The sequence below is a fragment of the Patiria miniata genome, unplaced genomic scaffold (assembly GCF_015706575.1).
Source record: "Patiria miniata isolate m_02_andy unplaced genomic scaffold, ASM1570657v1 HiC_scaffold_18, whole genome shotgun sequence".
NCBI classification, from domain to species: Eukaryota; Metazoa; Echinodermata; class Asteroidea; order Valvatida; family Asterinidae; genus Patiria; species Patiria miniata.
In genome coordinates this window covers 16074132-16102000 of record NW_024037056.1, presented here as the reverse complement: position 1 = coordinate 16102000, position 27869 = coordinate 16074132, and the positions used below count along the sequence as shown (strand labels likewise).

Genomic DNA, 27869 nt, shown 5'->3' with positions numbered 1-27869 from the left:
AATAGTCAGAGCTTGTGAGTTGACTTGGGACTGGATGACTTATAATTTACTTGTGAAGACTTTGGATGGACTTCTGATAACTAGTGATCCATCACGTGTCTCTTCCTGTCAAATAACTTTATTGTTCTTCATTGTGTGCTTCAGGCGGCCACACTGGAGGGATACAAGCCAATGGGGGCTCGGGCGACTCTACCGCTGGTAGCGGCTCAGGAGGCCGTGTCGCCGTCTACCACACCAGCAACGTGACCCACGATTTCTTCCAAGGTGCCTACAACGTCCAGGGTGGTCCCGTCCACAGCCCGGCCGAGGCTGGAGCATCTGGAACCTTCTACCTGAAAAACCTCCACACTGGATTCAGCGTGCTCCGAGTCGATAATACCGGTCGGCGTCCTGTCAACAACGAGATTGAGAACGTAGGTCAGCGTCTTGATATAAGCAACGTCCCGGCTTCGTACAGCAAGACAGCGTCGTATACGGCAAGCTCCGGAATCACCGTTACGTCCTCCTCTGCAGTCTACAACCGCAACCCTCACTACTATGGCCTTCCAAACGACGGAACCTCCTATATACTCCACTATCTCTTTGATCAGACGCTCAACAATGACATCCACCAGTATTTCCTAAGTACTTCGAGTTCGACGACAATCACGATCAATCTAAAAGCGGAATACTTCGTCAACACCATCAGGGTGTATCCAGTTTGTAGCTTTCCAACAAAATTCAAGGTACTTGTTAAGTCAAATCATTAATAAGTTAGAAATGTCAATCTAGGCAGAGTTTTCATCCAAAATCTGTCTTTAACCTCTTCGTGGTCGATTAAAAAATGAAAGCATGAAGTCTTTGGGTAAGTTTTAACCACATGCCGAGCCTGCAGAGTTTGTAAAATGTTCCTGTTATTTCCATGTTTTCCATATTTTGCTATGTTTTGCTGTGTTCCTTAAGCCTAAACCTTGAAGTCCATTTCAGACCAACAAAGAATTTGGTTTCAGTCAGACAAACTGTTTTTCATAAATTTGTCCTTGACAAGACTCTGGAGTTTTCAGAACAACTGACACAGTCAATTTTTCAACGTAGTCGCTTCTATTTGTATGTTGAAATTGTTGTGTGCTTCATTCAAGTGTTTAAAATAATTTGGTTTAGTTTTTGACCAACCTCCATAAAAAAACTTCTTAATTACCCAGGTCCAATCTTCTCTGAACAACGTCGTTCGCGATGTCACAAGCAACTATGTTCTACCGAGTTCGTCATGCTACTACGGTTCCTTTGCGGATCTGCCCGTCCGATGGAACGCCAATAAGTTGATTTTCCTTCTAGCCAGTACCCAGAGTTCAGGTTACAACTACGCCGCAATGTCGGAGATTGAGATATACGTTGGTGGCGAGAATGTCTACGACAGGTAAATGTGGAGGAAATTATTTGTTTTTACTGTAGTGTGATCTGCCATAGAAGTAAACATCTGCAATTTCAAGATAAACTCCAGGTTAAGTTTAAATATTGAAGCTTCACCAAACGCGAACGCGAACGAAGGAAATGTCTACAGCACACACCGGACTCCGCTCCAGTGAGCTCATAATGCTTCATGAGCCCAGGACCTCCACTCCTTGGGGTGACAGATCCTTTACTGCAGCGTCAGCCCGAGTGTGGAACCAACTCCCTCTGGCTATCAAATCATCTCCATCCATCACAACATTTAAGACAAACATAAAATCTCACCTGTACAAACAAGTTTACTTTCACAACACACAATCCTAACTTGACTTTCTCCTCAAGCGCCATGAGCGCCTTTTTTAGGCGGTACCGGCACTGTTGTTTTTTATTATTATTTTGATTTTTTGTGTCCTCATATACATTAGTGTCCTCCATCATTTGCCTTGGTGCCCTCCATCATTTGCCTTTGTGCAATTATCCAATTCCTTAGCACTCCTTGGCACAAAAAATTAGCTGTTGTAGCTACCCCGGAAAATTTGGAAAACAAATTGACGCGCATGATTGAAATCGACGCACGTGCTGACCAGAGACCTTTTTACCCTTTTTTCCGGCTTAATACAGTTCCTGCGAAGAATTTTGTGATCATTTTAAGTGATCATCTGTTTCGTTGCCATAGATACAAACACAGAGAACTGGACAGTGCCCGTACCTGGATCGAACCAGAGACAGAAACCAACTCCTATGAGTTTGATGAGCTGTACATCACCGGCAGGGCTCAGTTAGCCGTCGTGCCTATGGATAACCTCACCAGTGATGTTGACGTCTATGTCGGTGAACTGTTTGGTGACACGACTGGTATGCCTAAAAAGCTATTTGCGAGTTAAATGTGAATAAAATCTGGAACGTTGACTTGGTCCAATGCTTTGCACATTTTAACTTTGCATTCTCCCAACCAAAGAGACTGTTACAATATCTTGGATTCGGGGCAAGCCTTACGCTAGCAACCCCCAGCTCCGGCATGGTCTGGTTTCTTTGTGCCATTCTCACCCATTGTGAACAGTGTATTGGTGCTGAGCGTCTCTTACGTAACTATGCAAGAGCTTGCCCCGAATCATGTGATTAGCAACAGTGTCTTTGGTCTGGAGAACTCAAAGTTAAAATGTGCCAATCAGTCTGAGCAATCTGTGTACCAGATGTTTTTCAAATGTAAATCCCAAAGGGTATAGGACACTTACAAATGGGTTTGCTCTGTTTTTCTATAAAATTGAAGTTATCAGCTTTTTGTTATTTTTTTGTGAGTATTTTCATTTTGTGAAGTAATGTGTTTTGTACTTCTTAATGTAAACCAATGAAATCTCTGACTTCCTATGTGGTGGTTGCATTTCATCGTGTCCATGCAACAAGGTCGTATCTCCTAAAATGGCATGCAACGTCATGTACGCGAAACGCGAGTTTTCAATGACAAAGGTTGTATCTCGCTTGAAATAACCCGGGTGTGCACACAAAGTCAATGGATGTCGTGATACGCGAGATAAGTAAATTTTATGTAAATTTTAACTTGTCAGTCAATTGCATGTTGCCATTCAATCAATCATTTCGGTTTTAAGGCCGTTGTCCAGTCTGTTCTGGGTTGGCCTGCTTTCTCCCTATGGCTCTCCTCCACTTGGCCCTGTCCGTCGCATCCCTCGCATTGACTCCAAGCAGTCGCATGTCATCTGACATGGAGCTCTGCCAAGTCTTGCGTGGTCGGCCAACAGGTGTGGGCCCACCCACAATTACGTTGGTACACCTCTTGACCCAGCCTGTGCCTCCTCAATACGATGCTGATCCCCTCCACTCCCACTCTCCTCCTCAGTATTTTTTTGGGGCAATTTTAATTTCAAGGGCTCTTTGTAAAACTTAAAGAAAACTTGGTTTTTTGGGTTCTTCAGGATTTGTCCACGTCGGCTATGCCCAAGATATCACCGTCAACGTGACCCATCCAGACCTTCCATTCAACAGTCGCATCTATGAGAGCGGTCAGATGAACATGCCTCCCCGAGCATTCTTCAAAGGCGTGGAAATGAAATCTTCAGGAAAGGTAACAAAAGCCCACCACAACTCAAACTATTTAATTTGTGAGGCTGTTTCTTTTTTTGGGGGGGGGGGGGGATTTGGAATGTTCTGCTTTGATAATAGCATCAACATCTTGGGCACACATACTGAAATTTGTATCCTTGTGGAGACATTTCTTTGTTCTGGTGTAGTAAAGCTTTCGAGTTTGAAAGTGAAGTTTGAAAATGCTCTTATTTTAACCAGAATTAATTTCCTTGGCTGAAATTTGGACTTAATATTCCTTTTCTAAAACTCTTCCATTTGTGTCAGATCAACCCACCTTGAAAATTCCTAGTTTTTGAGTAAAATCCATATATCTATTTCGTGGAAACCTTGTGGAGACGTATTAATCTATAGAAATTGCCCTGTGGAGACGTATACAATCTTTTGTTCCCTATTGTGTGCACGTCTCCGGAGGGCACGGTGTATCAGATCAAGTTTGCGCAAAAACTATTGTTAACCATAGTTTGACTCAGTTAGCCCCAACTCTGTCTAGTTGACGATGGTTGGCAGCCATGTTGGAGGTGTGTGTTTATGTTCCATACGGCATCAAATGTAACTGTTGTAACAATTTTTGAACTTTCAACAGGTCACAGGCATTGACGACCTCTTTGTCTTTGATGGGGGGTACGTTTCCGTGGATACTAATGGCAGCATTGGTGAATACGCATTGTCGGGCGAGATCCAGCTATCATCCATCCACGTCCAGGACCGAGGGACGTTTGAGCTGTTCTCGTACGACAAACACATTGGCGTGGATATAGACGTCACCAACATGACGGTAAGTCGATAAGTCCTGTCCGTCCTGATATGGCTTACATGTGTTAAAGTGGTGTTTATCTCCGGTTTCCGTGGTATGAAACAACTGAAAATATTCCCATTCAGCCGTGATGGATGCCAATCCATCGTAGGTTACTCCCCAGCTAATGCTGGTATACCCATTTATACTCTTTGGGTGAGAGAGGCAAGTAGGAGCAAAGTGGCTTGCCCAAGGACACAACATATGGCTATCAGCTGGATTCGAACTCCTGACCCTCTGATCATGAGTCACAAATCCTAACCACTTGGCCACACTACAAACTAATGTTGGAACTCATTTCTATTTTAGGTGGGGAGAGGCAATCGGGGTAAAATGGCTTGCCTGAGGACACACCATAATGCCAGGGGCGGGATTTGTAGCCCTGACCCTCTGAATTGAAATTTGAAATTTTGAGTTGCTGGTCTCAGAATATCATGATTTTTTTCTTGACTCAAAAGGTTTACGGTGGAGGCCTCTTCAAATCCAACGATCGTTTTAACCTCACCGCTGCCCACCTCGTGGCGGTGTACTCGGGCGGCGAGATCAACCTGGACCACGGGGGTTACATCACCAAGGAGGTCAGGGGTCAAGGGTACGAGCCGTCGGAGGGACCTGGCCAAGGATATGGTATGCAATAGTAGTGAAAGCAAAATGTAGAGATGTGTGTTGTGACGTGGTCAAAAACTTTTTGTGATGCTATTCTCAGATCCGAAACTTCTGAGTACTTTGACCGGATTCGGGGAACTGATATCCGCTGGGTGATAACAATGGCACGTGCGCCGTACGCGTAGCAACCAGAAGAACTTCAGCACACAAACGCACACATGAAGTCAAAATGGCGGCGAGTTTTTTTGTCACCCGCCGCTAGTTCGTCGTTCAGGTCAGTGACCGGAAGTGACATCACACCGGATTCGAGAATCGGAGGGAGTGGTTATGACAGCAAAATAAAGTTTTACATTTACTGTATCCTTTGCATTCATTTCCATCCAGAGTTGTAATGACTCGAGTCAATGACTCGACTCGAGTCCGACTCAAGTCACAATTTTGGGTAACTCGACTCGACTGGAGTCCCTAAGGGCAAATGACTCGACTCAACTTGAGTCACTGCGAGCAAATGACTCGACCCGACTCGAGTCCCTCATCAGAATGACTCGACTCGACTCGAGGAAAGCTAATAAGACTCTAGTCCCCAAAATAAAAGCAAAACTTTGCAAAAAATATTTTTTGTTCACGTCACGTCAAAATGTTTGCGAATAATGTATACATATACATACGTCACAAAAATCAGTGACTCGTTACAACTATGTTTCCATCATCCAGCAATAGTTTTGCGTTTCCCTTTTGTTTGGCAGAGTTGGGGTAGCAAACTACAATGTTTACGTTTTCTGTAACTTTAGCCTGCATTTCTGTGATCCAGTCACAATTTTTCTTGGTTACACTTTGCAGGGAATTGTACCTCTAACAAATTGAAATTTTGCTTTTGTTTTAACTTTGCGGAGCATTTTCAGATCTATTCCCATTTTTTCTCGTTTAAGATATTGCAGGAAGGTTTGGTGACAAGAAAAAAACAATTATGTTTGTTGTTTGGTCTTGATCTCTAGTTTCTTTTTGCGCTTTTGCTTTTGCAGGGAGTGGTAGCGGAAGTAGTGGCGGGGGTCACGGGGGCAGTGGAGGTCGCGGTGGAGGTCAATCACTGGTCGGCCTTGCCTACGGTTCCATCTACTACCCTGTAGACTATGGCAGCACTGGAGGATACGGACAGCAGTATGGTACGTTAACATGTATAACTTTGTTAAAATAGTAACAATAATAATAATAATCGGCATTTAAGAATGCTCTTATTAGTAAACTAAATCACAGCGCTTACAGTATTATTATTACCCCTGATCATTGGGCCAATGAAACATTCAAAATACCATCTCAGCTTCCTGGGGAGTATACAGCTGGATGCTGCCTGTTAGGCGCAAGCAAGCTTATTCAATCACAATAACCATCTCTGTCCTCACTGGTACCCATTTACTCCTGGGTGGGGAGAAGCAATGAGTGACAAAGTGCCTTGCCCAAGGGCACATGCACCATGACCCCAGGCTAGACTCGAACCCACAACCTGCAAAATTACCCTCAGACCGAGCGTTCAGTGCTCTTATACAAAATAATTAGACAAAAAATGCACACATTACACGATGTGACAGCTCCAGCAAAAAAGAAAAAAGATTAAATGCACAACCACCTTTAAAAATAAATTACTTCATCCTTATGCATGTTATGCTATTAGAAATTGAAAAACACTGTACAGACTCTTGTTATTTAAAGATGGGAATTTCCCCTTTTTTTACACATTTAAGTTGTATGCCTGTACTTGAGACACGTACACATGAGATATCTTTAATTTTACTTTGTAAAATGTATAGGCCAGCTCTACTTCGGTGATGAAACTTTGAAGAATATTGTAGTGCGACGGGGTATTGGCGGACGTGGGGGCGGGGCTCTGAAGATCACGACACGTCACATGATCATTGATGGTGTTATATCGGCCAATGGAGAGACACCTGACAGTACACACAGCGTTCATGCAGGTAAGTTTTCTCGCCATAAACAACAATAAATGATTTTTAAAATTGCATCAGAAATTGGCTTTATGAATTTAATTTGTCAATCACATAGTGCGTATGGACCAATCAGAATATAACTTTGTAATCAAGTGACCATGGTAGCTAGTTCAAGCTCGGTCACAATCACCATGTGAAATGAACGCAAACCTAAGGAGGGTGTGGCTAGTATGGTTTGACTTGTTATTTGACTTGTGATGGACCTGAGATTTGACTTGTGATAAACTTGTAATTTGACTTTTGATGGAAAATTTGATGTGTGATATGACTTGAGGTGGACTTGTATTAATTTGACATGATGGACTTGTGATGGGCTTGTGACTGACTTGTGATGGGCTTGTGATGGACTTGTGATAGGTTTGTGATGGTATTGTGATGGGTTTGTAATTGACTTGTGATGGGCTTGTGATTGACTTGTGATGGACTTGTGATGGAATTGTGATGTGCTTGTAATTGACTTGTGATGGGCTTGTGATGGGCTTGTGATTGGCTAGTGATTGTCTTGTGATGGGCTTGTGATTGACTTGTGATGGGCTTGTGATTGACTTGTGATGGACTTGTGATGGGCTTGTGATTGACTTGTAATAGGCTCGTCACGACTTGTGATGGGCTTGTGATTGACTTATGATGGACTTGTGATTGACTTATGATGGGCTTGTGATTTGACTTGTCATGGGCTCATGGAAGACCTCCGATTGACTTATGGTTTGACTTGTGATTGACTTGTTATCTGAATTGTGATTGTCTTATGATAGATCAATGATAGACTTTTGATTTGACTTGTGTTGGACTTGCGGTTGACGTGTGATTGACTTGTCATGGACTTGTAACTTGTCTATCGCTTGACTTGTGATTCGACTCGCAAGTTAAATTGTGGTGGACTTGACAAAATGTCTGTTTTATACTTACATTCCCTCTCCGCCATTTCCCATTATTCCTTGAGGCGGTGGATCCGGTGGCAGCATCTGGATCGACTGCGAAGAGCTAGACGGCTACGGTCACCTCTCGGCCGACGGCGGCAATGGACGAAACAGCGGTGGCGGCGGTGCTGCTGGAAGGGTAGCCGTTTACCACCAAACGATCCGCAACTTCAATGGCACTATATCTGCTGGAGGAGGTAAGACTTTTTTAAACCTCTATTTCAGGAGTTTTAGGCCCGCGTCTGGGGAACTTAATTGGCATAATATGGGTCTAAATTGCTTCAGGAACATCAAGTTGTGTAATTTGAATTCCAATGAGGATGCACCAGTTGAAAACTCCAGTTGAAACCAGTTCAACTGGTTTCAACTGGTTTCAACTGGTTCCAGTTGAACTGGGAATCGGTTATTGGTTTTAAACTGTTTTTGAACTGGTTTAACCATTTCAAAACCAGTTCATACCAGTTCAAAACAAGCTAAACCAGTTCAAACCCAGTCACCAATTTCCTGCTGAACTGGTTTTCAGGACGTTTCATAAATAAGATCTCTATTAATAATTAAAGGCATGTAGGATCATTTGCATTCATCCCAAAAGTAACCTACTGTATTATTAACAAATGCTTGCTTGGATTTAAGATCATACGGGTACTAAACACTCCTTGAAATTATTCTGTCTGGCTTGCTGTCATTTAGAAGAAATCATGAAATATAGATGATTTCCAATCAATGTGGAATAAAGAGTTCTGACAAAATTGTGTTTTGAAATCAGAAGGTTGTTTATGGTTTTTCACTGTTTTCTCAAAAAGTGTAATATCCACATAGCTGAAACTTCAACAGGTTAGGTTTTGAACATTCTTCTTTTGATTTTGAGTGGTGTTATCATTGGAAACGAACATGAAAAACAAATGCCTTTTAGGTATTGTCCGTACCGCCAGTTAAAAGAAACCATTTTATTTTACAGGTTCCAGTGCTTACGAAGTTGGCGGTGCCGGCACTGTTTACATCGAGCAGTACATGAACAATGTGACCGACGCAAACGAAACCAATCTTAACGAAACGCGCGTGACGTTACACAAGACCCTTAAGATCAACAACAATGGCCGCCCGTACCCTCATGCGGCCACCTATAGCCACGGTGACCTACGGAATCTGCTGAATGGCGAGTACGATGACATCACGCGATCCGGCGGGATAACGTGGCTTTGGCATTCCTCAAACTCTTACAACTTTGACGAGGTGAGGCCATATTTTTTTTCATTCCAGAAAGTCTCTTAAAACTCACAGATTTTTTTTGGAAATGATTGCAATAAGCCAGTTCAGTGTTTCAATGACCGGAGGTTATTTGGGATATCATCGCTGACGTATGCTCGTAATTGACACCATGCCTCGTACGCCTACGCGTTCATGTGCCTTCGATCTTTCGATTACCGAAATACTGAACTGGCTAATTAGGCCAAAAAAAATAAGTCTCCGATTTCTGGTATGTGCGCGCGTCGCCATAGCCATGCGCGTCGGCAAAATGAAAAAGGTTTTTTTCAATGAAAGATGATGTCTCAAAACCGCCAAACTCACTGGTTTGACTGGAATCCTGCTGCGGCACAATTTTAACATGTTTTTGGATGGGGTTACGATCGAGAACAAGCTTTGTTTGTTGCCTCTCTGGACTCCCATATATTTGCACTAAGTCAGTGGCATCGCCAAGGGGGGGCCAGGGGGGGCACGTGCCCCCCCTGGAAAACCTAGTGCCCCCCGAGTGCCCCCCCCCCCCTATCAAATGCTGGTGCCCCCTATCCTCTGCAAAATTCTGCGCGTTGTTAAAATCATTACCTCAAAAATAGCAATTTCTTGAGATATCTTCAGATCGAATTTAGCATCAAATGTGGCACCATTTTGCATCTAGCCCATCCTCCGTAAGCGAAAATTTTCCAAAGGGGAGGGGGCCTCCCCTTAGACCCCTCCCCCAGGACGGCGATCCGTATCCACCTAAGTGCCCCCCCCCCCATCAAATGCTGGTGCCCCCCCCCTGTGCCCCCCAGACTGAAAAGTCTGGTGACGCCACTGCACTAAGTTTAGTCGGGCACCATTTGCAGTCATCAGCCGACATTTGAAGCCGTAAAAAAAAAAAAAAAGCCGCGTCGCCGCACCACTTTTTGGGCACGCTCCATACCAGAAACCGGAGACTTTTTTTGGGGGGGGCCTTGGTACGGTGTTTTTATTTGACATTATTTTATTAACAGAAGAGATCATTTTTGTAGGTAGAAAAGAGATCCTCTTTGAATTGTTCACCAATGATATGAAGTATAGTAATACAAAATTTTAGGGAATCATTTTTATCCCAAAATTCATAAATCTTTATTTCTGCCTTTGGAATAGGACTGATATCCAGACTTTTAAACCCATTTACATTTCATTTTCATTTATTTTAAATTTCATTATTGTATCATAGGTCCATGTCCATGGCAACGCACATATAGCCATACTGAGCGACACTTCGGCGGAAGTTGTTCAAGTCCGCGGTGGCAAACTATTTGGCGATCGATCCGCCGTGTTACATGTTGGCCGGAACCAGACCTTTGGATTCGACTGGGTGGATATCTACTTTGCGGCCAATGTCATGCTATACAGGTTTGTTTTATGATCTTTTTGTTTTTGTTAAATTTCGTAAAATATGAGAATTTACAGAAAACTGTAGCAGCTCCATGACATTTGGTCCAGGTCTCAGGTTTAAACATCTGAGTTGCTGTCTTTTGTCTCTTTTTCAGGTATGGTCAGTTGGAGTTGCCCCCTCGCCTCAGCATGCGCGACGTGTGGATGGAGATTAACGGCACGCTGGCCGACGTCGGCGACTTCACTGTGGACAGTGGGGGCATGCTCCATATGTGGTCCTACGGCAACTCCCGCGACCAGCCACCGGGCCGCTACGAGTGCGTCAACATGACGGTGCGGTCAGACGGCAAGCTGGAGATGCTCACCGTTCAAGACGAGAGCGAGTTCACCTTTGAGTTGAAGCGATTTGTCGTCAACGCTGGCGGTTACGTCAGGACAAATCAGCTGCATGTTATCGCAGAAGATCTCACAATTGATGTTGCAGGTATGTATGCACAGTATGCATTTTTAAGTTAAAGAAAATTTGAATCCCACTTCTGACACCACAATTATATCCAAACTATGGTGTCAAAAGCGGGATCCCGGTTCTGACATAGTTGAACCCAAAATATGGTGTCAGAAATGGGATAAAACTTGTATTCCACATCATATGTCACAGTTATACCAAAACTTTGGTGTCGGAAGTGGGATATAAACAGTTTTATATCCCAATGCTGACATTACAGGTAGGCCCAAACCATGGTGTCAGAAGCGGGATGTAGAATGTTTGCATCGCATTTGTGACACCGCAGATATTCCAAACCTTGGTGTCAGAAGTGGGATTAAACCATCTTGTAAAATGTCAGATATGGGATCCAAATCTTTATTCTCTCAGCAAAACAGGCTGAACTTGCTGAGAGGCTTCTCTACTCCATGGCTATGATTGTCAAAAGCTTCATTATCAACAAAAGTGTGCTTTAGATCATTTGATAGTACTGAAATACATGTACTTTTTTGTTAGCACAATAATCCTAAATTGGTTCAATTTCAGGTGACTTCCACGCGGACTTCAGTGGCCATGCCCTTGGTCAGGGTCGTGGTTTTGGTCAGAGCACAGAACGGGGTCAGCGTGGGGGCTCTGGGGGTGGCCACGGTGGCCGTGGTGGACGCTCCAGCAGGGGGATATACTCCTCAGATGCCTACGGGTCTATTTACCGTCCTAGAGATATGGGAAGCGGAGGCGGGGTCGGTAGCCAAGACGATGGGGGAAGAGGCGGAGGTAGGTTTTAATGAACAGAAATTTGCAACTATTGGGCCCAATTTCACGGCGCTGCTAAGCACAAACATTTGCTTAGCACAAAAAAAGTCTGGCTTATAAAGCAGGTTACCAGCCAAAACTCCATGTGATGTATATTGCTCGTGATTGGTATTCAGCTGTTTATTTGCTTAGCATGAAAATCAAATAAGTTTTGGCTGGTAACTTGCTTTTATGAGCAAGACTTGTTTTGTGCTAAGCAAATTTGTGTGCTTAGCAGTGCCGTGAAATTGGGCCCTGGTTACCAGCCAAAGTGTCATTTGATGCATGTTGCTGTTCACTGGTACTCAGCTGAATTTTGCTAAGCATGTTAATTTGGTATTAAGCGACATTCTCTTCTTAGGAGCTCAAAAAAATTTGACGTGAAAAAAATAAAAGTGTATCTTGATATGTCATTCTTTAGGTACCCTGCTTCTTGATATCAGCGATGACCTGAGGGTGGAAGGTCGTCTCCATGGCAACGGGGAGAACAGTCATGGCAACTCTGGAGCGGGTGCTGGGGGCAGCATACTGGCCTACGTGAATCACTTGGACGGGGCTGGGACCATTGAAACCAGGGGTGGACAAGGTTTGAATTGTTGTTTGATGTTTTCTATTATGTCACTGAGATATTATCATAATAAGGCATATTTTTTTTGCAATGCATCATTGGAAAAATTTGTTCAGAGCTTGCCAAAGTATATTCATTTGTTTATACAAAAACTCAGCAGTATTGGGATGCACACGTTGGATTTTTGTTTAGTGAGTAATGTTTGTTGTTTATTGACAATGATTCCAAATGCATTTTTGTTTGTGGTACCCAACTGACACGTTGTTGCAGTGATAATGAATGTATAAGTCAAACATGATGTTGAAAAGTTGCTCTCTGGAAAAAAAAATCTTGGTTTCAAAATGTATTGTGCTTTTATTCCTAAACAGTGACCTATTGTGTTCTGCAAATATAACAGGGAGTTATTACTGCCAAATTGTCTTTTTGAGTCAGCTATATATGTGGACATGTACGCGAATCAAAAAAAAGTCACGGAGTTGACTTAACGCACTTTGTTTACTGTTTATAAAATCTACTACGTTGGCAAAATGGCGCTGACTGGTTCTGATCAGTTGTGGCATGCAGGTTCATTTTCACCTGTGAAGGATTCTATATACAACTCAAAGAAAACATCCACTTGTTTTTCCTCGACGTAGGATCAAGCTATGGCGGAGGCGGTTCTGGCGGCCGCATCGCGATCTACTACACCCACTACAACTTCATCGGCGACTTCCTCACGCAAGGTGGCAACGGACCCGACCATGCTGTGGCCTCCGGTACAGTTTACTTAGAAGGAGGCGTGGACCCAGACCAACCGACGCGCAAGCTTATCGTGGACAACAAGCGTGCGTCCGCGGGGAGTTCGACAATCGACCAATATGTCGTGCTGCCGTTGAACAGTGGCAATTCTTACAGCTCAATGGAGTACCACACGTATGGCGGTGTCAAGATTCGTTCAGACGGTGCCCCATATCACACCTCCGGCAATGGCTATTACCATCTCAGCAGTATATTTTCAGGCACCGGCATGGACGGGAATTACTACTTAACTGGTAATCAGACACCCAAGATTACGATTTCATTCTTCAACGAAGTGTATGCGTACGCTCTCCGGGTGTACCCACAGTGCAACAGGTATGTTGTGAAAGTTTTCTTTCACATATCTTTTCTTTCACATTCTTTCATCTTTTCTTTCACATACTTTCACTGTATATTGATCTTTGCCCATCTTGATAACAATCCACTCAAAGTTACTTAGTGTGGTGTATTGAACTCTGTGCATCAACAATAGAGGGCGCTATGCAGCCTAACAATGAGTGGATGTAATCTGAACGTTTCTACATTGTCGTCCCTTTCTATGTGTCTTGAGGCATTATGATGTACGCCAAAAGAATGAGATAAATAATTGTCAAGTAAATTCAATGTAGAGTTAGCCCTTCACTGATGCAATTTTATTGTCAGTGTCCAAAACGGACTTCGGTATCATCGGCTAATTGTTTCAACATACAGATCAAGTCAGGGCGTGAACAAGAGTTAACCATAATTTGACTATAATAAACTTCGCTTGAATGAAGGATAGTTTGACTACTCTAGTCGACTATTTGGAACCAGTCCACGGGACACGGTTCCATCACTGGTTACCAATAGCCGTGCACATCAAAATGCACAGCAGGGAGCCAGGACCACGAATTTTCATGATGACGTTGCTGTTAGTGCACATGCGTAAGTTACATCACAAATCAGCCACGAGGTGACTAAACCTTTTAACAGAGATGGAGGGTACGAGCTGGTCCACGTGTACGACCGCCTCCTGTCGTGTGACCAAGCTTGGTCACGTGACGGTTCACGTGAGGGCCTCAACAACACCAGTTGATAAAGACACCGTGATGGTGTCGCAAGCTCCTGATACGAGCTCTGTAACTCAAGTCCTAAAAAGGTATCTTTTATTTAAGTGACTAGACTTGTTCCTTGTAGTTGATGAAGACCATGAGCTTGTCAGAAACAAATCAACAAGCCCAACAAAGTTTTTTGACTTTTATTTAATTTTTCCAACAGCCACTTGTCTGATTTCAAAATCTCGAGCCAGATTGGGAGCCAAACGACGGACCACACCAACGGCTATGTGGACGTCACGGGATGCAGAACCCAACAGGAGCCCAATCAGTATTCACTGGTTCTCATCGATTCTAACGTAGACAAGGTAGGAGAGCTGTATACCAGTTGTGTATTAAAATCAAATGTTGCCGGTGACATAAACGTTAATTTTGTAAATTTTGAGATGAACGACAAGGAAAACCAACTCATTGCATAAATACACAAATAACTGTTGAACAAAGAAATGGAGTTGAGCGGGCTTTTAACTGCCACCTCCGAAACGTAGTACAACTCTTTTATCTTTTAAATCAAAACAAAAATGTTTCAGAAATATCAGGGGCCAATTTCGTCGTGCTGCTTAACAGTTATCAGAAACTTAACTATTACATTTTTAGCAGAAAAACTTGTCTAATCTTACAGTGTGTTTTATGTTGTAGATGTACTAAGTTTTGTGTGTGCATGGAGATATTTGTACTGTCGTCTCACTATTTTGCAGTGGCGGATCCAAGGGGGGGTGGCAGAGGGCCCCGGCAGCGACCGAACTTTTCTCAAATAAAGCAATTTTTTACTTATGAGAGCCTTTCACCTCCCTTTCCCTCCCCCAGCACAGCACAGCCTCTACCCCCCCCCCCAGAAGGATCCACCTTTTTTTAGCACATTGTTCCCATAAATTTAACACTATGTGCTTACTGCTCAACAGTTTTCACCACATTTCTTACCAATGAAGACAAGTTAACATTCCTCAGATTGGTTCTGAAACAAAAAATTGTTACGTTCTTTTTCATTTGCTTTATTATTAAAATTGTTACATTGTTGCCGTCGTATGTCATAGATTTTTATCGACCTGAGTGCACATGGCAGCTATGCGGCGATGAACAAAGTGGAGGTACTTGTGCAACGCAACCCGACGTTCTTTGGTGCCGAGATCCAACCCCGCTTTGCCGTCGTGCCGGGCACGCTGATCGTTGGAGAAGACGAAGACACCAACACTTTCGAATTTGATGAGGTAACACAAAGTCGGCAACTTTCAACTGTGATTTCCTTGGCATATTTGCTGTTAACATTTAATACCAAGTTCTCCAAAACCAGCCAATTGATCCTGCTTGCTCGGTGGTTGGTGGTCAGTTGGTAAGATGTCTGCACTAGAAAGCAGGAGGTCGTGGGTTCGAGGCCCAACCGAGTGATTTTTTCCAACTTTCACTTAGGAGGTAACACATTGAGTATACAGTGTTTATACATCGGTGAAGGGCAGACCCTTAAAATTGATTTACATCACCCCGACGCCAATTCCATCTTATAAAAATCCTCCATTGGAATTGTGAACATTTCAAACACATTTCAACGTGAACAGAAGTTCCATCATCCCGACGCAAATTCCATCTTACGAATAATTTGGTTGTGGTACCCGCTGCTATATCAGATTCGAACCAGCCAGCTGACTCGGCAAGCTCGGTGGTCGAGTGGTAAGGTGACTGCACTAGAAAGCAAGAGGTTGTGGGTTCGAGTTCCACACAAGTAGTTTGTGAATCTTTTTCTCACAAGCGTTTGAAAAAAAACTTAGTGTTTATAAAATACGTTGGTGAAAGGAGCTAAAGCAAAAATATTATTGAGTTGCGTTCATGTTATTGCCTCACACTGAACTCATTTACAAAACTCTTCTTTTATCCCAGGTCATCATCAGAGGTCAAGGGGCACTGGCTATGACCAGTAAGTACGCCGAGTCCCCGCGGATCGTCGCGCACACCCTGAGTGGCGATCGCAGCGGTCTTCTGACGTTATTCTGGGGACAGGTGTTCGATGCGACAATGCCGCGGGCGTTGCTGCCATTCTCGCTGTTGGCGCTGGACGGGACTACGGTTACCCTACCGACCATACTGGACTGCAAGAACGTTGAGATAGCTATCGATGGTAAGGGGAAGGACCATTTGTGAAACTCTGGTTTGTTTCTGGCTATGGCTTTTCCTGGCAACGCCCGTGCACAAGTACCCCAATAATTTTATGAAAGGAAGAGTTGGCGAGACCTTTAGGAGAGACATTCTAGCACGTGACCGAAGACGCCGGACGATCACGTGAAGTTGTGACGGATTTGTGCACATTTCAGAATGTTATTTGTGACGTAAACCAGTATGCGCACGTGGTGTATCCTATCTACGGGGCTCCGGAAAGCGGTCAAAAGTGCCCACTCTTGTTCGCGCATGGAGCCCATGCATACTGGTACCACCGTTAGTTTGTAACGACCTTTCACCTTTGACCTTTCCCAGGGAGCCTTCACAGCATGGACAGGTTCACCATTAGCTCCGGCTGCAAAGTCTCCCTGGAGTACAAAGGCGGCGGGAGGAACTACATCGACCATCTGGACGTCAAGACCTTCGGGTCCATGTATATCAATGATAACCAGCAAGGCACTGTGACGATTGAAGGAACGACGCTGAATGTCCGCAGTGGTGCTCTGGTAAGCTTTTGTAGTTTTGAAAAGACTTTTGCTACAATGAAATTTTTGCTACAAGCAAGATCGACTGCTTTGTGTGTGACAGCTAGAGTTGTGAATTGATTTGTGATGACCGCACCTGACAACATCTTCACGCTTAAAATGTTGGTTACTATTTTTTCCGCAGCTGAAGTCGAGTGACCTGAACCTCCACTATGTCAACGTCAGCGTGGAACCCTCGGCCACTCTCTCCATTGCCTTTGCGACGCATTTCAAACACGAACAAGCAATTGGTGAGACAGGGAATCGACAGGGGAAAGCATATTGTGGTTTCATGTCCCATTAAGATTAAGCATTGACTCATCTTAAACTTTTTGCTTTTCGAAGACGGTGAGACAGCTATTGCCGTCTTTTCCTATTTCCATACGATGAAGTATTGTGATGAAAATCTTAAGCAAGGTTTTATCTTTTAAGTACTACATGTCTATTCTATCTAACCCGTTCAATCCTGTACCACCTAAAACCGCCCTGGGAAAAAATACCACGTAATACAATGTAATTATACAATGTAATACAATGTTATACAACTTTGTACAATGTAATACAATGTAATACAATGCACTTCAATGTAGTACAATGTAGTACAGGTGCTATAATAGGGTAATAATGGTAACTTAATTGTGTCACTTTTAGGAACAAGTCCAGGGATCCCCGGCACACCGGGCTCATCCGGCGCCGGCCATGCCAGCAACGGTGGCAGTGGACAGAACCAGCCCCGCGTCGGAGCGACCTACGGCTCCTTCCTGACCCCTGACCTGTTCGGGTCAGACGGGGGTTACTCCACCTACCCACACCTGGGCGGGTCGGGGTCTGGTCGAGTCTACATGAACGTAACTGGGATACTGACAGTGGACGGAACTCTAGCTGCCACAGGTTTGGACAAATTTTGAACATCCATCCTGAAACCAAAAGATTTCAGAAGGAAAATTAAAATGAGGAGAAAAAGAAAGAAATTTGTGAAGGCACTAGTAAGCAGGAGGTTACAGTTTATAAGTCCCCCTCAAACAGGTTTGTGATTTGCAAAACTGTGAAGTTTTGGAAAATTATAAAAAAATGTGAGCAACTCTTTTGGGGAGGGGTGAATGTTGGTTGAAAAGATTTTACTTTTAAAACTATCTGATTAAATATATGGAACATTGTAAAGATTTATTTTACTGTTTAAGAAATGCCTTACCTGTCCTCTTTTGTAGGCGGAGCCTACCGCTCACCAGGAGCAGGGGGTGGCAGCGGCGGCAGCATCTGGATTGAGACAGAGACTTTAGACGGAGACGGTGTCATCGAAGCGTCGGGCGGGGATGGTTACTCCGGTAGCCTCAGCCAGTACGGTGGGGGTGGTGCAGGGGGACGCATCGCTGTCTACTACACAAACAACCACTTTATTGGTCAGTTTTCTGACAACTTTGTACCTATGTAGTTTTGGTCTCTGTTTAATAGATTTTGCAATGAAGAATTATCTGGTGGATAAAAAGTTTGTAACATGTTCTGTCAGAAGGAGACACTTCTGGGTAGAGCTTGAAATGGAGAAACGTCCCAAACAAATTCAGGGGTAACTTTTTTATGGCGGAGGTAATAACGTGCTTGGCGGAGGTAATAAAAGGATATATTAGTCTGATATATTTTTGGTATTCCTGTTTGTTTTGTGTCACCTAGGTGATTTTGAAGCCACGGGTGGTGCAAGTAGCTACGAGCCTGGCGGTCCCGGAACGGTCTACTTGCACAAACTCCAACCCAGAAACGGTACGACTCTCCTGGACGCTACGAGCGACGAGGCGCAGATTACCCATGATTCCAATGTCACGGAGCCCCTCACCAACCGCACGCTGTACATCAACAACCGCGGCAGGCGACCGCGAGACTGGAACCGCAACATCACCGACGGGTACGCAGACTACGCCAGCGTGCCGACGATCGTCTGGTTGACGCCAACTGAGCGTGCTCAGATCGACGTTATGCGAAACGACCACACCCACAACTTCACCGAAGACGTCATTCTGGACGAACTGCACGTCTACGGCGGCGCGCAGTTGGCATTCTTGGATCCCGAGTATCACGATCACTCTCTGGACATCCGAATCGGTTCCATGTCAGGTGACCGGTCAGGGAAGATGCTGATTGGTTGGAACCAGACGCTGTACGTTGCCAATGCGCACTTCCCTGTGGATATGGACCTGTATCGCGGCGGTTTGGCAACGCTTCACGGAGAGCTGAAAGTAGCGGGCGTCAGGATTAACATTGAAGGAGTTTTGGAGAACGCAGAGAATATCACAGTGGCAGATGGAGGTAAAAAAATATCTTTAAATTTGTCATAAAATGCTCTTCAAGTGTACAATTTGAGAGTTCTAGTAAACAAATGACTGTAGAATGTTTTTGAAAGTCGGGGGGGGGGGCCCTACACGTTTGCTTTTCTTGTTTCTGTATAAGAATATTACATTTTATGTTAAACATGGAAAACAGTATTAAGTGTTGAATGTGCAGAGTTTAATATTATAACTTATTTCATAAATGTTTGTTGGACAATTTGTCAAGGCTTTGTTTTATGGACTTGAAATGATGATGTTCATTAGGTCATGCTTTTGTGCTGACAAATGGGCCATTCCATGAATTTATTGTCTAAAGGTGTGCCAATTTTTGTGTTGCTGTTACACCTGACCTGTGTATCTTTTAAATTGACTTCAAAAATTGTTTTATTTGTTTGGCAAGTAACTTGCTTTACATATTTACTTTTGGAGATAAAAGGCATTTAAGAATGTGTCCTGAATTGACAAGATCTTATATAAGATTTAACAGGGGCACGAAAAAATTGGACCTCAAATTTATGGAACGACTCAAATACTTTAATACAACCGTTAACCTGAATTGCTTAACATCTTTATTGATTTTTGCAGGCTAGCAAAGATTAACCACGTTTGTAACTTTTTAATTTCACTACCTCCTAAAGGAACACTCCTCATGCATGAGATGATCAACATGGAAGGCGAACCAACAGAAACGTTGGACTTCCACACGATCAACATCCGCAACCACGGCACCATGACGGCCAAAAACGGCCGCGACAGGAGGACGCTCGATGGACAGTTCATCCAGGTGTACGGCGGCGGTCAGCTGACATCCACCAATCTGCATATTGTCGCTGACGTGGTGATCGTGGACTCCAAGGGCTCCATCAGTGTGGATGACGAAGGTTTTTCGGGAAACAGTAAGTTATAATTTAGTTGATATCCACAAGTTATCCATTTATATTTTAGTTGATGTAGTTGGTCTAAGTCTAAAAGTGCAAACCAAGTTGCCATCCACAAGTTATCAACGCATCTTTCATTTAATGAGTTTTGCTCTTGACTCCAAGTGCTCAAATAGTGTGGATGATGAAGTTTTTTTCTGGGAAAAATAGTTGTAATTTAGTTGATATCAACAAATCGTCAGCTCATTTATTTTTTTAGCTTGTATGACTTGTAATTCCAAGTTCTTCATCTGTGCAGATGATAATGGGTTCGCAAGAAACTGTCAGTTTTATGTTGAGATCCACAAGTCAACAAAAAAAAAACAATTTGTTGATGTGAAGATGCGTAGATGATAAAAGGGTTCACAAGAAACAGTCAGTTTTGTGTCAGTATCTACAAGTCATCAAACAATTTGTTGATTTGTATTTCTTAAGTGCTCCAACAATGTAGATAAAAAGGAAACAAATTACAGTGAAGTTGATATCCACTACTTATCAACTCGTCATTTGTTGATGTGTCTTGCCTTTGATTCTTGGTCTGAATTGACATCCACCTTTAGTTGATATCCACCAGCAAATACTTCGTTGATTTGTAGTGCTTACAGGGCCAAGTGCTTCATTGATGAAAATAGAATGGTAAATTCTAGTTGAGTTATCAACAAATGTTTTGTTAAATATTGCTTTTGATTCTAAGTCTGAGTTGATATGCATTTTTGAGTTGATATCCACTAGTTATCAACTTTTGTATGTCATCAGTGTGGATAATGGAGAATTTCATGGTCTTGTTCTTGTGCCTTGAAGTCTGGACATAAATTGAAAACCGTTGTGGTTTATTTTACTTAAAGCTGGCCTAGGCGGGGGATTCACCTATGGCAACATCGGCACCGGAGCGACCCACGGTGGGGAAGGGGGTTGCCAATCCAGCTCCCAACTGTCCCCTCCAGCCTACGGCTCCTTCACCACCCCCGCCGAATATGGAAGCGGTGGGGGGAACTCGGGCGGCGCCGGGGGCGGGATATTGTCCATGAACGTCAGCCAGTCGCTGAGGGTAGAGGGCGCCATTCAGGCCAATGGTGGGCGGGGCATGGCTGCCAGGAGCGGAGGGGGCAGTGGTGGAAGCGTCCATATCTACGCAGAGTATATCGAAGGATCAGGTTTATTCCAGGTATGGCTAAGTCAATTTAAATATTGAATATTCAAATTTGCAAATTTCTCTGAATAAATATTTAAATATACGATGTCCTTAGACAGGGGATAATTAACAGATTTCAGCCAATGAAGAGTGCAAAGTGCAACTAACTCCTCTCAAAAACTCAGTCTTAAACTTTTTTGTAATGAAGTACATATTTTTCTGAATTTCTTAATGTAAGGTGGAAAAGTTAATCAAAAAAATTAATAAATGTGAATAAAATTTTTAAACTCATTTAAACATTATTGATTGATATAATTGCTTGAAGTTTTGTAATATTTGGCCTTTTTTTTTTACTGACCAAATTTTTTTCAATTGTTTCCCTTGTTATTAAATGCAGACAATCAAAACATTTTATAAATTTTGGACAAATTACAGCAAATTTTCCTGTTTTGTTATAGGCCAACGGTGGTGATGGCAACGATGGAGGTGGTGGTGGCGGAGGCCGAATGGCCATCTACTTCCAGGAAAACAAATTTGACGGCGACTTTGAATCCAGAGGAGGGTCAGGGGTCACGGAGCACGGCGCCTCGGGGACCATCTATCGGAAGAGGATGGTTGAGGGCGACGAGCACAAGACGTTGCGAGTGTACAACCGGTTCAACAGCGCCCGGTCGCAGGTTAGTGTTTGTTGGTTTGTTTGTTTGGTTGGTTGTTTGTAGTTGGAACTCTGTTAGGGAGGTGGGGCTGTAAAAAAAGGAAGGAGGAGGCCCTTTTTTCCTTTTTATCTCCCCCCCCCCCCCAACGGACCGGCTGGGCTATTTTTCAAGATGGCCGCCAGCTTTATTTTTTAAATGGCCGCCACATGGACTCAGGAAATGACATACCAGCTTTATATAGCTATATGCATCAGAGAAAGAGGCCAAAATGATGTAACTTTTTAAAAATATCATATCATTTTTTCGGGGTTCCCCCCCCCCCAAAAAAAAGCGGCCTCCAAAAAGGAAGCAGGCGGGGACGCTAAACATGTTGTTTTTTTTGGCCTAAGGCTTTTTATACTAATTCAAATTTGGACAGTTATATCTTAATGACATGGTGTCAGCATTATAAACGACATTTAATCTATCTTAAATGAGAAATGATCAACATTTATCTTGCTTGTTTTTTTTTCCAGTCTCGTCGGACCTGGGTGACCCTCCCGCCTCACTCCGATCCAGACCACGACATCGACTTGCTAGACGTCGGCCAATACGCTCACATGGAGCTAGAAGCCGTTGACGAGGAAGGCAACCCAACGAGAGACAACGCGACCCGTGTGCTGCGCGTGGCACAGACAACCGGAGACTCGACAGCCACGGTTCACGCCGGGGAGTCGGACGAGTTGTACGTCGCATTGAACGCGTCCAGGCACTTACCGTTCAATTTGGTTCTCTATGAGGTACTTACAAATTAAACTCGAAGGTATTCATGGCAATAAAATGCATTGTTGGATGCATCAATAATTTTGCTATAAGTATTCTTCGGTGAAGTGTGGACTCCATTCCTGAACAGGAGAGGGCGCTCTGTATCCAAACAGCAAAAGCAACTTGGTTCGCTAGTTACAAGTAAACTCTATAGTTAGTATCCATGGCAATAAGATGCATTGTAGGATTCTCAAATAATGCTTTGTATACTTTGGTGAAGTGTGGACTCCAATCCTGAGCAAGAGAGGGCGCTGTCCTCAAACGACCAAGCATTTGAATGATATTTCCATATTGTTTGCAAACTGGTCACTGTTTATATAATCTAAGGATACTGGCATGCATGAGACAAGATGGCGCCCAGTGGTCCTTCAGTATTCACACTCTTCCCCATTCTCAACATTGAGGGCGCACTTTTGTTCACTATGGCAAAACATTTGGTAAAGCTTAGTCTGTAAAAGTGGATTCAGTTGTTTGTGGTTTGTAACTGATTTTATATTTTAAAGACAATTTTGAATAAATTAGACTGAAGTTGCTTTCCAATTATAATTTGCGAGCTTTCTCCATTCCTTACCCCACCGCAGAATGGAACAGCCTCCCTACCCGAAGACACATTCCTCCAATCAGTGGACTTCCTCCTCTACGCCGGTGATCTGATTGGCTTATCAGATTTGGAGATCGGTCTCAACTCCCGCGTCACCTACCACCCCTCTGCCAGAATCAACTCTGCCACCCAGAGCGAGGCTAACTTGCATAGCCTCACTGTACTGAGTGGCGGTGTGATGGAGTACACAGGAACTGCTGAGAGGGATCAGGAACTCACCATTAACCTGGCAGGGGAGTTCAACATGCGGGCAGGGGCCTTGATGACTGCAGATAAACTTGACATTTCAGGTATAATTTATCAAAATGATTCCTCTCAACCTGTTGTATTTCTTTAAGTTTACGTCAGCAGAGTTTTCCTAGTTCATTGATGACTTGTGATAGGGTGGGGTTGGATTTGGATAAAAAAAATGACTAATTCACTCTAGATCTATTCCCTGTACCACCCTACAACTGCCCTGACTGATACTCCTTATACTGCCCCAAATCACTCCGAACAATCTATGATTTTAAATCAGGGACTATATATGATGTAATACAGTGTATACAGGTCTCAACAGGTTGATATCACAATTTTTGTATTGGTTGTCTTTAGCTGACAGCATCACCATCGATCACGAGGCAACTCTCGATGTGAGTGGGCGGGGCCACACCCCCGGGAATGGCATCAGTCCGGGTATCCCACACTCCAACGGAGGATCTGGTGCATCCCACGGTGGCAGAGGTGGGATGGGAGCCTACGTGTCCTACGCAAGTAAGGCCTACGGGAACGTTTTGAGACCCACGGAATTTGGAAGCGGGGGAAGCACAGCCGGTAGTGGGGTAAGTCTGTGAATGGGATCTTGGAGGCAGTGAATAAAAGTCTGTGAAATGGTGTATGTGTATATGGAAGTTGACAAATGGTGGCAGAGGTGGGATAAATGAATTTGGAAGAAGGGAATCGCTATTGGATAGAGTGGGGGTAAGTCTGGGAAAGTTTGTGTAGTGGTGGCAGAAGTGGGATTGAAGGTTTGGTCCTAAGCCAGGAAGGCCTACAGAAATGTATTGAGACCCACGGAATTCGGAAGTGGGGGAAGCACAGCTGGTAGTGAAGTAAGTTTTCGTAAGGGTATAGGTGTATGTGAAGATTGCAAAATGGTGGCAGAAGTGGGATAACTGAATTGGGAATTTGAAAATCTTGTCTTGAAGGAGTAGCGCAATTCTGTGAAATGTTGGAGTGTAGGAAGGCTGCTCAGATGAAGTGGCAGAAGTTTGATATGTAAATTGAGAAGTAAGAAAAATACAGCTGAAGGTAGTGGGGCAATTCAGTGGAAGGGCGCAGTGTGCATGGAAGGTACCCATTGGTGGCAGAAGTGGGATAAGTAAATTTGTATCTTCAGCTTGATGGGATATCCCAAATGAGTTTGTTCAGGATATTAGCATTGAAAGTGGGAGGCACTGAAGTGGCTGTTATTATGAATGTTTTCTGGAGGCAAAAGTGGGTGAGTTTGTAACAGAATTAGTAAAGTTGGGAAACTCTGTAACGGAGCTTTAGTCGGGCCTTGGGCTCTCATGCAGCAGTACAAGTGTTGGCTTGTATTTGGTACCCTATGAAGTATTTACATTATATATTTTCAGAATTCCTGCTCTGGGGGAGGTATCGTACGTCTCCAAGCCCAGAACCACACCCTGATCGATGGAAATATTCTGGCAAGTGGTTCCCATGCCAACGTCCTCAGAACAGGCGGCGCAAGTGGCGGCAGCATTTGGATTACGAGCAGCAGTGTCAGCGGTAAGATGTGTATGGTTATCGTGCTTTCAGTCATGTGATGTCAAATTCTTGGACCGAGCTTCTGTGTAGGCAACGTAATACAAAGTCCGTTTTGCTTAATATTTTAATTGCGCCGATATTTGTTGGTCCAAAAAGTCATGTTTCACAAGTTCCTCATTCAAACATAGTCAAATAAAGTGGTGAGAGCCACTTTAACCCAAGAGTAACTATTGAGCCTGAAAATCCTAGCCAAACCCAAGCCCTCTGACAAGACCTCATGTTTGTGTAACAAAATCCTTACATAGTGAGTCTAGCCAGCCTCACTGTAGGGCATGGATAATCAATCATCCTGTCAACAAGACTGGTCAGCAAGCTCAAGTGATGGCTGTTTGCAGTTGTCTGACCACCTGACAACCTAAATATGACAACAAATAGCTGGGTGAATCTGGACCCTAACTGGTACTGCAAACTGCAGTATGGTCCTAGAACCGTCCATGGAAAATGCCAAACTAACGTTGAGGGATTGAAGTGGACAAGCAAAGCAAAAAAGCATTATAGAGCTCCAGCATTTGTTTAGCGGAGAACAAGGCGACGGCAGTATAAACTGTGACATTTGGGCTGGTTACATGTTTTTGCCACGAAAATACTTTCAGATATTTACAAATTTCCGTGCATATAAGAGACTGCTTCTGAATTTGACTTGAGCAGAGTTGTAAGTAAAAAACTAAATCAGAAGTCGATCAAAAGTAAAATTATACGTCAGGTCACAGCAACAGGGGATGGACAATGACAAATGAATACCATTTTGCAGTTCATTGGAACAACTCATCGCTTGACTTGGGACTGGAAGACTTGTGTTGACCTGATTATAACTCTAAAAAAGCGAGGTTCATTACATGAAACGTTGCCGCTAACTTTGTCTTGTATGCAGGGAGAGGCAAGCTGATCGCCAACGGCGGTCACGCCACCTGCGTGCCGCACTGCAGCCAGTGCGATTCGGAGAAGCGGTGTCTGCAGTGCACCGACGGGAAGTTCCTGCAGTTCTACAACTGCGTCGACCGCTGCCAAGATAGCGACAATGAGAGATACCCTGGTTGGCCATGGAGTCATTATCAAACGGGAAGATATTGTGCTTATGAGTCTTCAACTGGCACTAGGGTAAATAATGGAGTTATTTTTGGTTGGTCCTAGAAAGCCAGTCTTGTGTCCTATTTTCACCAATGATATTTCCGGCCTCGCTCACTGCGAGCGAGTCGCAGACAGATATTTCCGGCCTTGCTCGTTGCATATTTAACCGTCATCCGTTCCCAATACCGCAAAACCTTTGCCTGTATACTCATCATCCAACAAGAACTGGTCATAGAGTTTTTAAACTCAGACGGTGTATGCAAATTTGGCACATTTCTGGTTTTCTAGAGGAAAACAAGCTTCTCTGTCTGTTCACAGTATAAAATAATTCAAGTAATTTTACCAAAGTTGTCTGTCAACAGGAGATTGGTGGAGGGGGTGCAGGCGGTCGTATCGCCATCCACACCACCGATTCCAATCGCTTCGCTGGACGCATGGAAGCCTTCGGCGGCAGAAGCCACAAGGAAACCGGTGGGCCGGGTACCATCTACCTCTCAAACATCACTCCCAACGAAACGACGCGATCGTTGCTCATCAGCAACGACAACCGTGGGCCGACACGGACCTATCTACCCTCGAGCCAGCAGGACAGTTCGCGAGCATACGTCATCACGGACTCTAGTCACGGAGTGAGCGAGTACACATTCGAGAGGGTCAAAATTACCAACAGAGCTCACTTGGCATTTGAGAGCTCCATGAATGGGCCTTTTGACGTGACGATCGGGCATTTGGACGGAGATAGTAGCGGGGTGTTTCACCCAAACACCAAGTATCCAATCACGATTCAGGATTCTACGTCACCGTTTCCCGCAGGGTTCAGAGTGTACGCGGACACATACGTCAGTTTTCCGAAAGGTATGGAGTAAAAAACTGTATGGATGATAAATGCCCTCAATGGCAGCAATGAAGTACATCAGTGTTGATATTGAAGGACATCTTTCTTTTGAATGCAACTGAGATAACAAAAATCAAGAAAAATCTACCTATGTGTACTGTATTTTGTATATGTGTTTTTTTTAATCAGTCACCAGACTAGAGAATCTTCCAGTCAACCCAGTCTACATTGAAGGCACAGTGGATGGGGTACAAGACCTCACCATCGGCCAGGGAATGCACGTTTCTATTGGAGAACATGTAAGTTGAATCCATCAGCTTTATGAATTTTTTTTTTACAATGCCCCAAATTCCCGCAGAAAATTGTTTCCTTTGAAATATGCTGCACTGAATTGCCTGTATCGTGCTCAATTTGGGTGGCCGATCACTTGAATGAAAAGCTTTTTTTTTAAAGATTTTTTAAAGACCAGAATTTAAACTTCGAAAATTAAACAGCATCTGTTCGGTGAGAATTCACCTGTTTTTTGGTTTACTTGCTGAAATAGATATGGCTCTGAAACGATGATTAATAAGCCTTTTGAAGTCTTTTTTGTGTTTCGGTAATTTTAAAAATAAACCTTCATTATGCAAATAACTTGAGTTTTGTACAAAGCTATCGACATCACTCAGAGACGCTGTGCTTTTTGTTTCTTTTTACTACAGGGAAAGTACTCAGGCCAACCGGACAAGTCCTTCACCCTCGACACCCTCCAAGTCCTACCCAACAGCCTACTCTCCTCTTTCTACCCTGATGGCTTGACCTATAACCCGTCCTTTGACACCCTGGAGCCATCCCTGAGGCTGTCGCTCAGCAGTTTCTTAAAAATCCACCCTGGAGGTTTAATAAAGG

At 43.8% G+C, this 27869-nt stretch overlaps 2 protein-coding genes across 2 annotated transcripts in view; both read left to right on the top strand.

Moving 5' to 3' along the window:
- LOC119725183 overlaps positions 1–21268 on the top strand; it is a 36327-nt gene extending 15059 nt beyond the window's left edge. Inside the window, exons 19-43 of the mRNA XM_038196544.1 lie at positions 145–725; positions 1182–1396; positions 2105–2283; positions 3360–3508; positions 4112–4303; positions 4780–4948; positions 5950–6090; positions 6733–6897; positions 7874–8047; positions 8809–9083; positions 10294–10472; positions 10610–10938; positions 11485–11712; positions 12152–12316; positions 12934–13411; positions 14333–14477; positions 15204–15377; positions 16042–16279; positions 16633–16823; positions 16987–17092; positions 17493–17732; positions 18050–18241; positions 18510–19139; positions 19798–20055; positions 20922–21268. Of these exons, the coding sequence (XP_038052472.1) occupies positions 145–725; positions 1182–1396; positions 2105–2283; positions 3360–3508; positions 4112–4303; positions 4780–4948; positions 5950–6090; positions 6733–6897; positions 7874–8047; positions 8809–9083; positions 10294–10472; positions 10610–10938; positions 11485–11712; positions 12152–12316; positions 12934–13411; positions 14333–14477; positions 15204–15377; positions 16042–16279; positions 16633–16823; positions 16987–17092; positions 17493–17732; positions 18050–18241; positions 18510–19139; positions 19798–20055; positions 20922–21268 (6140 nt within the window). The remainder of the gene's footprint in view (positions 1–144; positions 726–1181; positions 1397–2104; positions 2284–3359; positions 3509–4111; positions 4304–4779; positions 4949–5949; positions 6091–6732; positions 6898–7873; positions 8048–8808; positions 9084–10293; positions 10473–10609; positions 10939–11484; positions 11713–12151; positions 12317–12933; positions 13412–14332; positions 14478–15203; positions 15378–16041; positions 16280–16632; positions 16824–16986; positions 17093–17492; positions 17733–18049; positions 18242–18509; positions 19140–19797; positions 20056–20921) is intronic.
- Positions 21269–21677: 409 nt separating this feature from the next.
- LOC119725182 overlaps positions 21678–27869 on the top strand; it is a 78877-nt gene continuing 72685 nt past the window's right edge. Inside the window, exons 1-9 of the mRNA XM_038196543.1 lie at positions 21678–21885; positions 22380–22643; positions 23250–23559; positions 23864–24090; positions 24886–25039; positions 25950–26176; positions 26509–27001; positions 27171–27280; positions 27683–27868. Coding sequence (XP_038052471.1) covers positions 21715–21885; positions 22380–22643; positions 23250–23559; positions 23864–24090; positions 24886–25039; positions 25950–26176; positions 26509–27001; positions 27171–27280; positions 27683–27868 — 2142 coding nt within the window. The 5' untranslated portion in view covers positions 21678–21714. The remainder of the gene's footprint in view (positions 21886–22379; positions 22644–23249; positions 23560–23863; positions 24091–24885; positions 25040–25949; positions 26177–26508; positions 27002–27170; positions 27281–27682; position 27869) is intronic.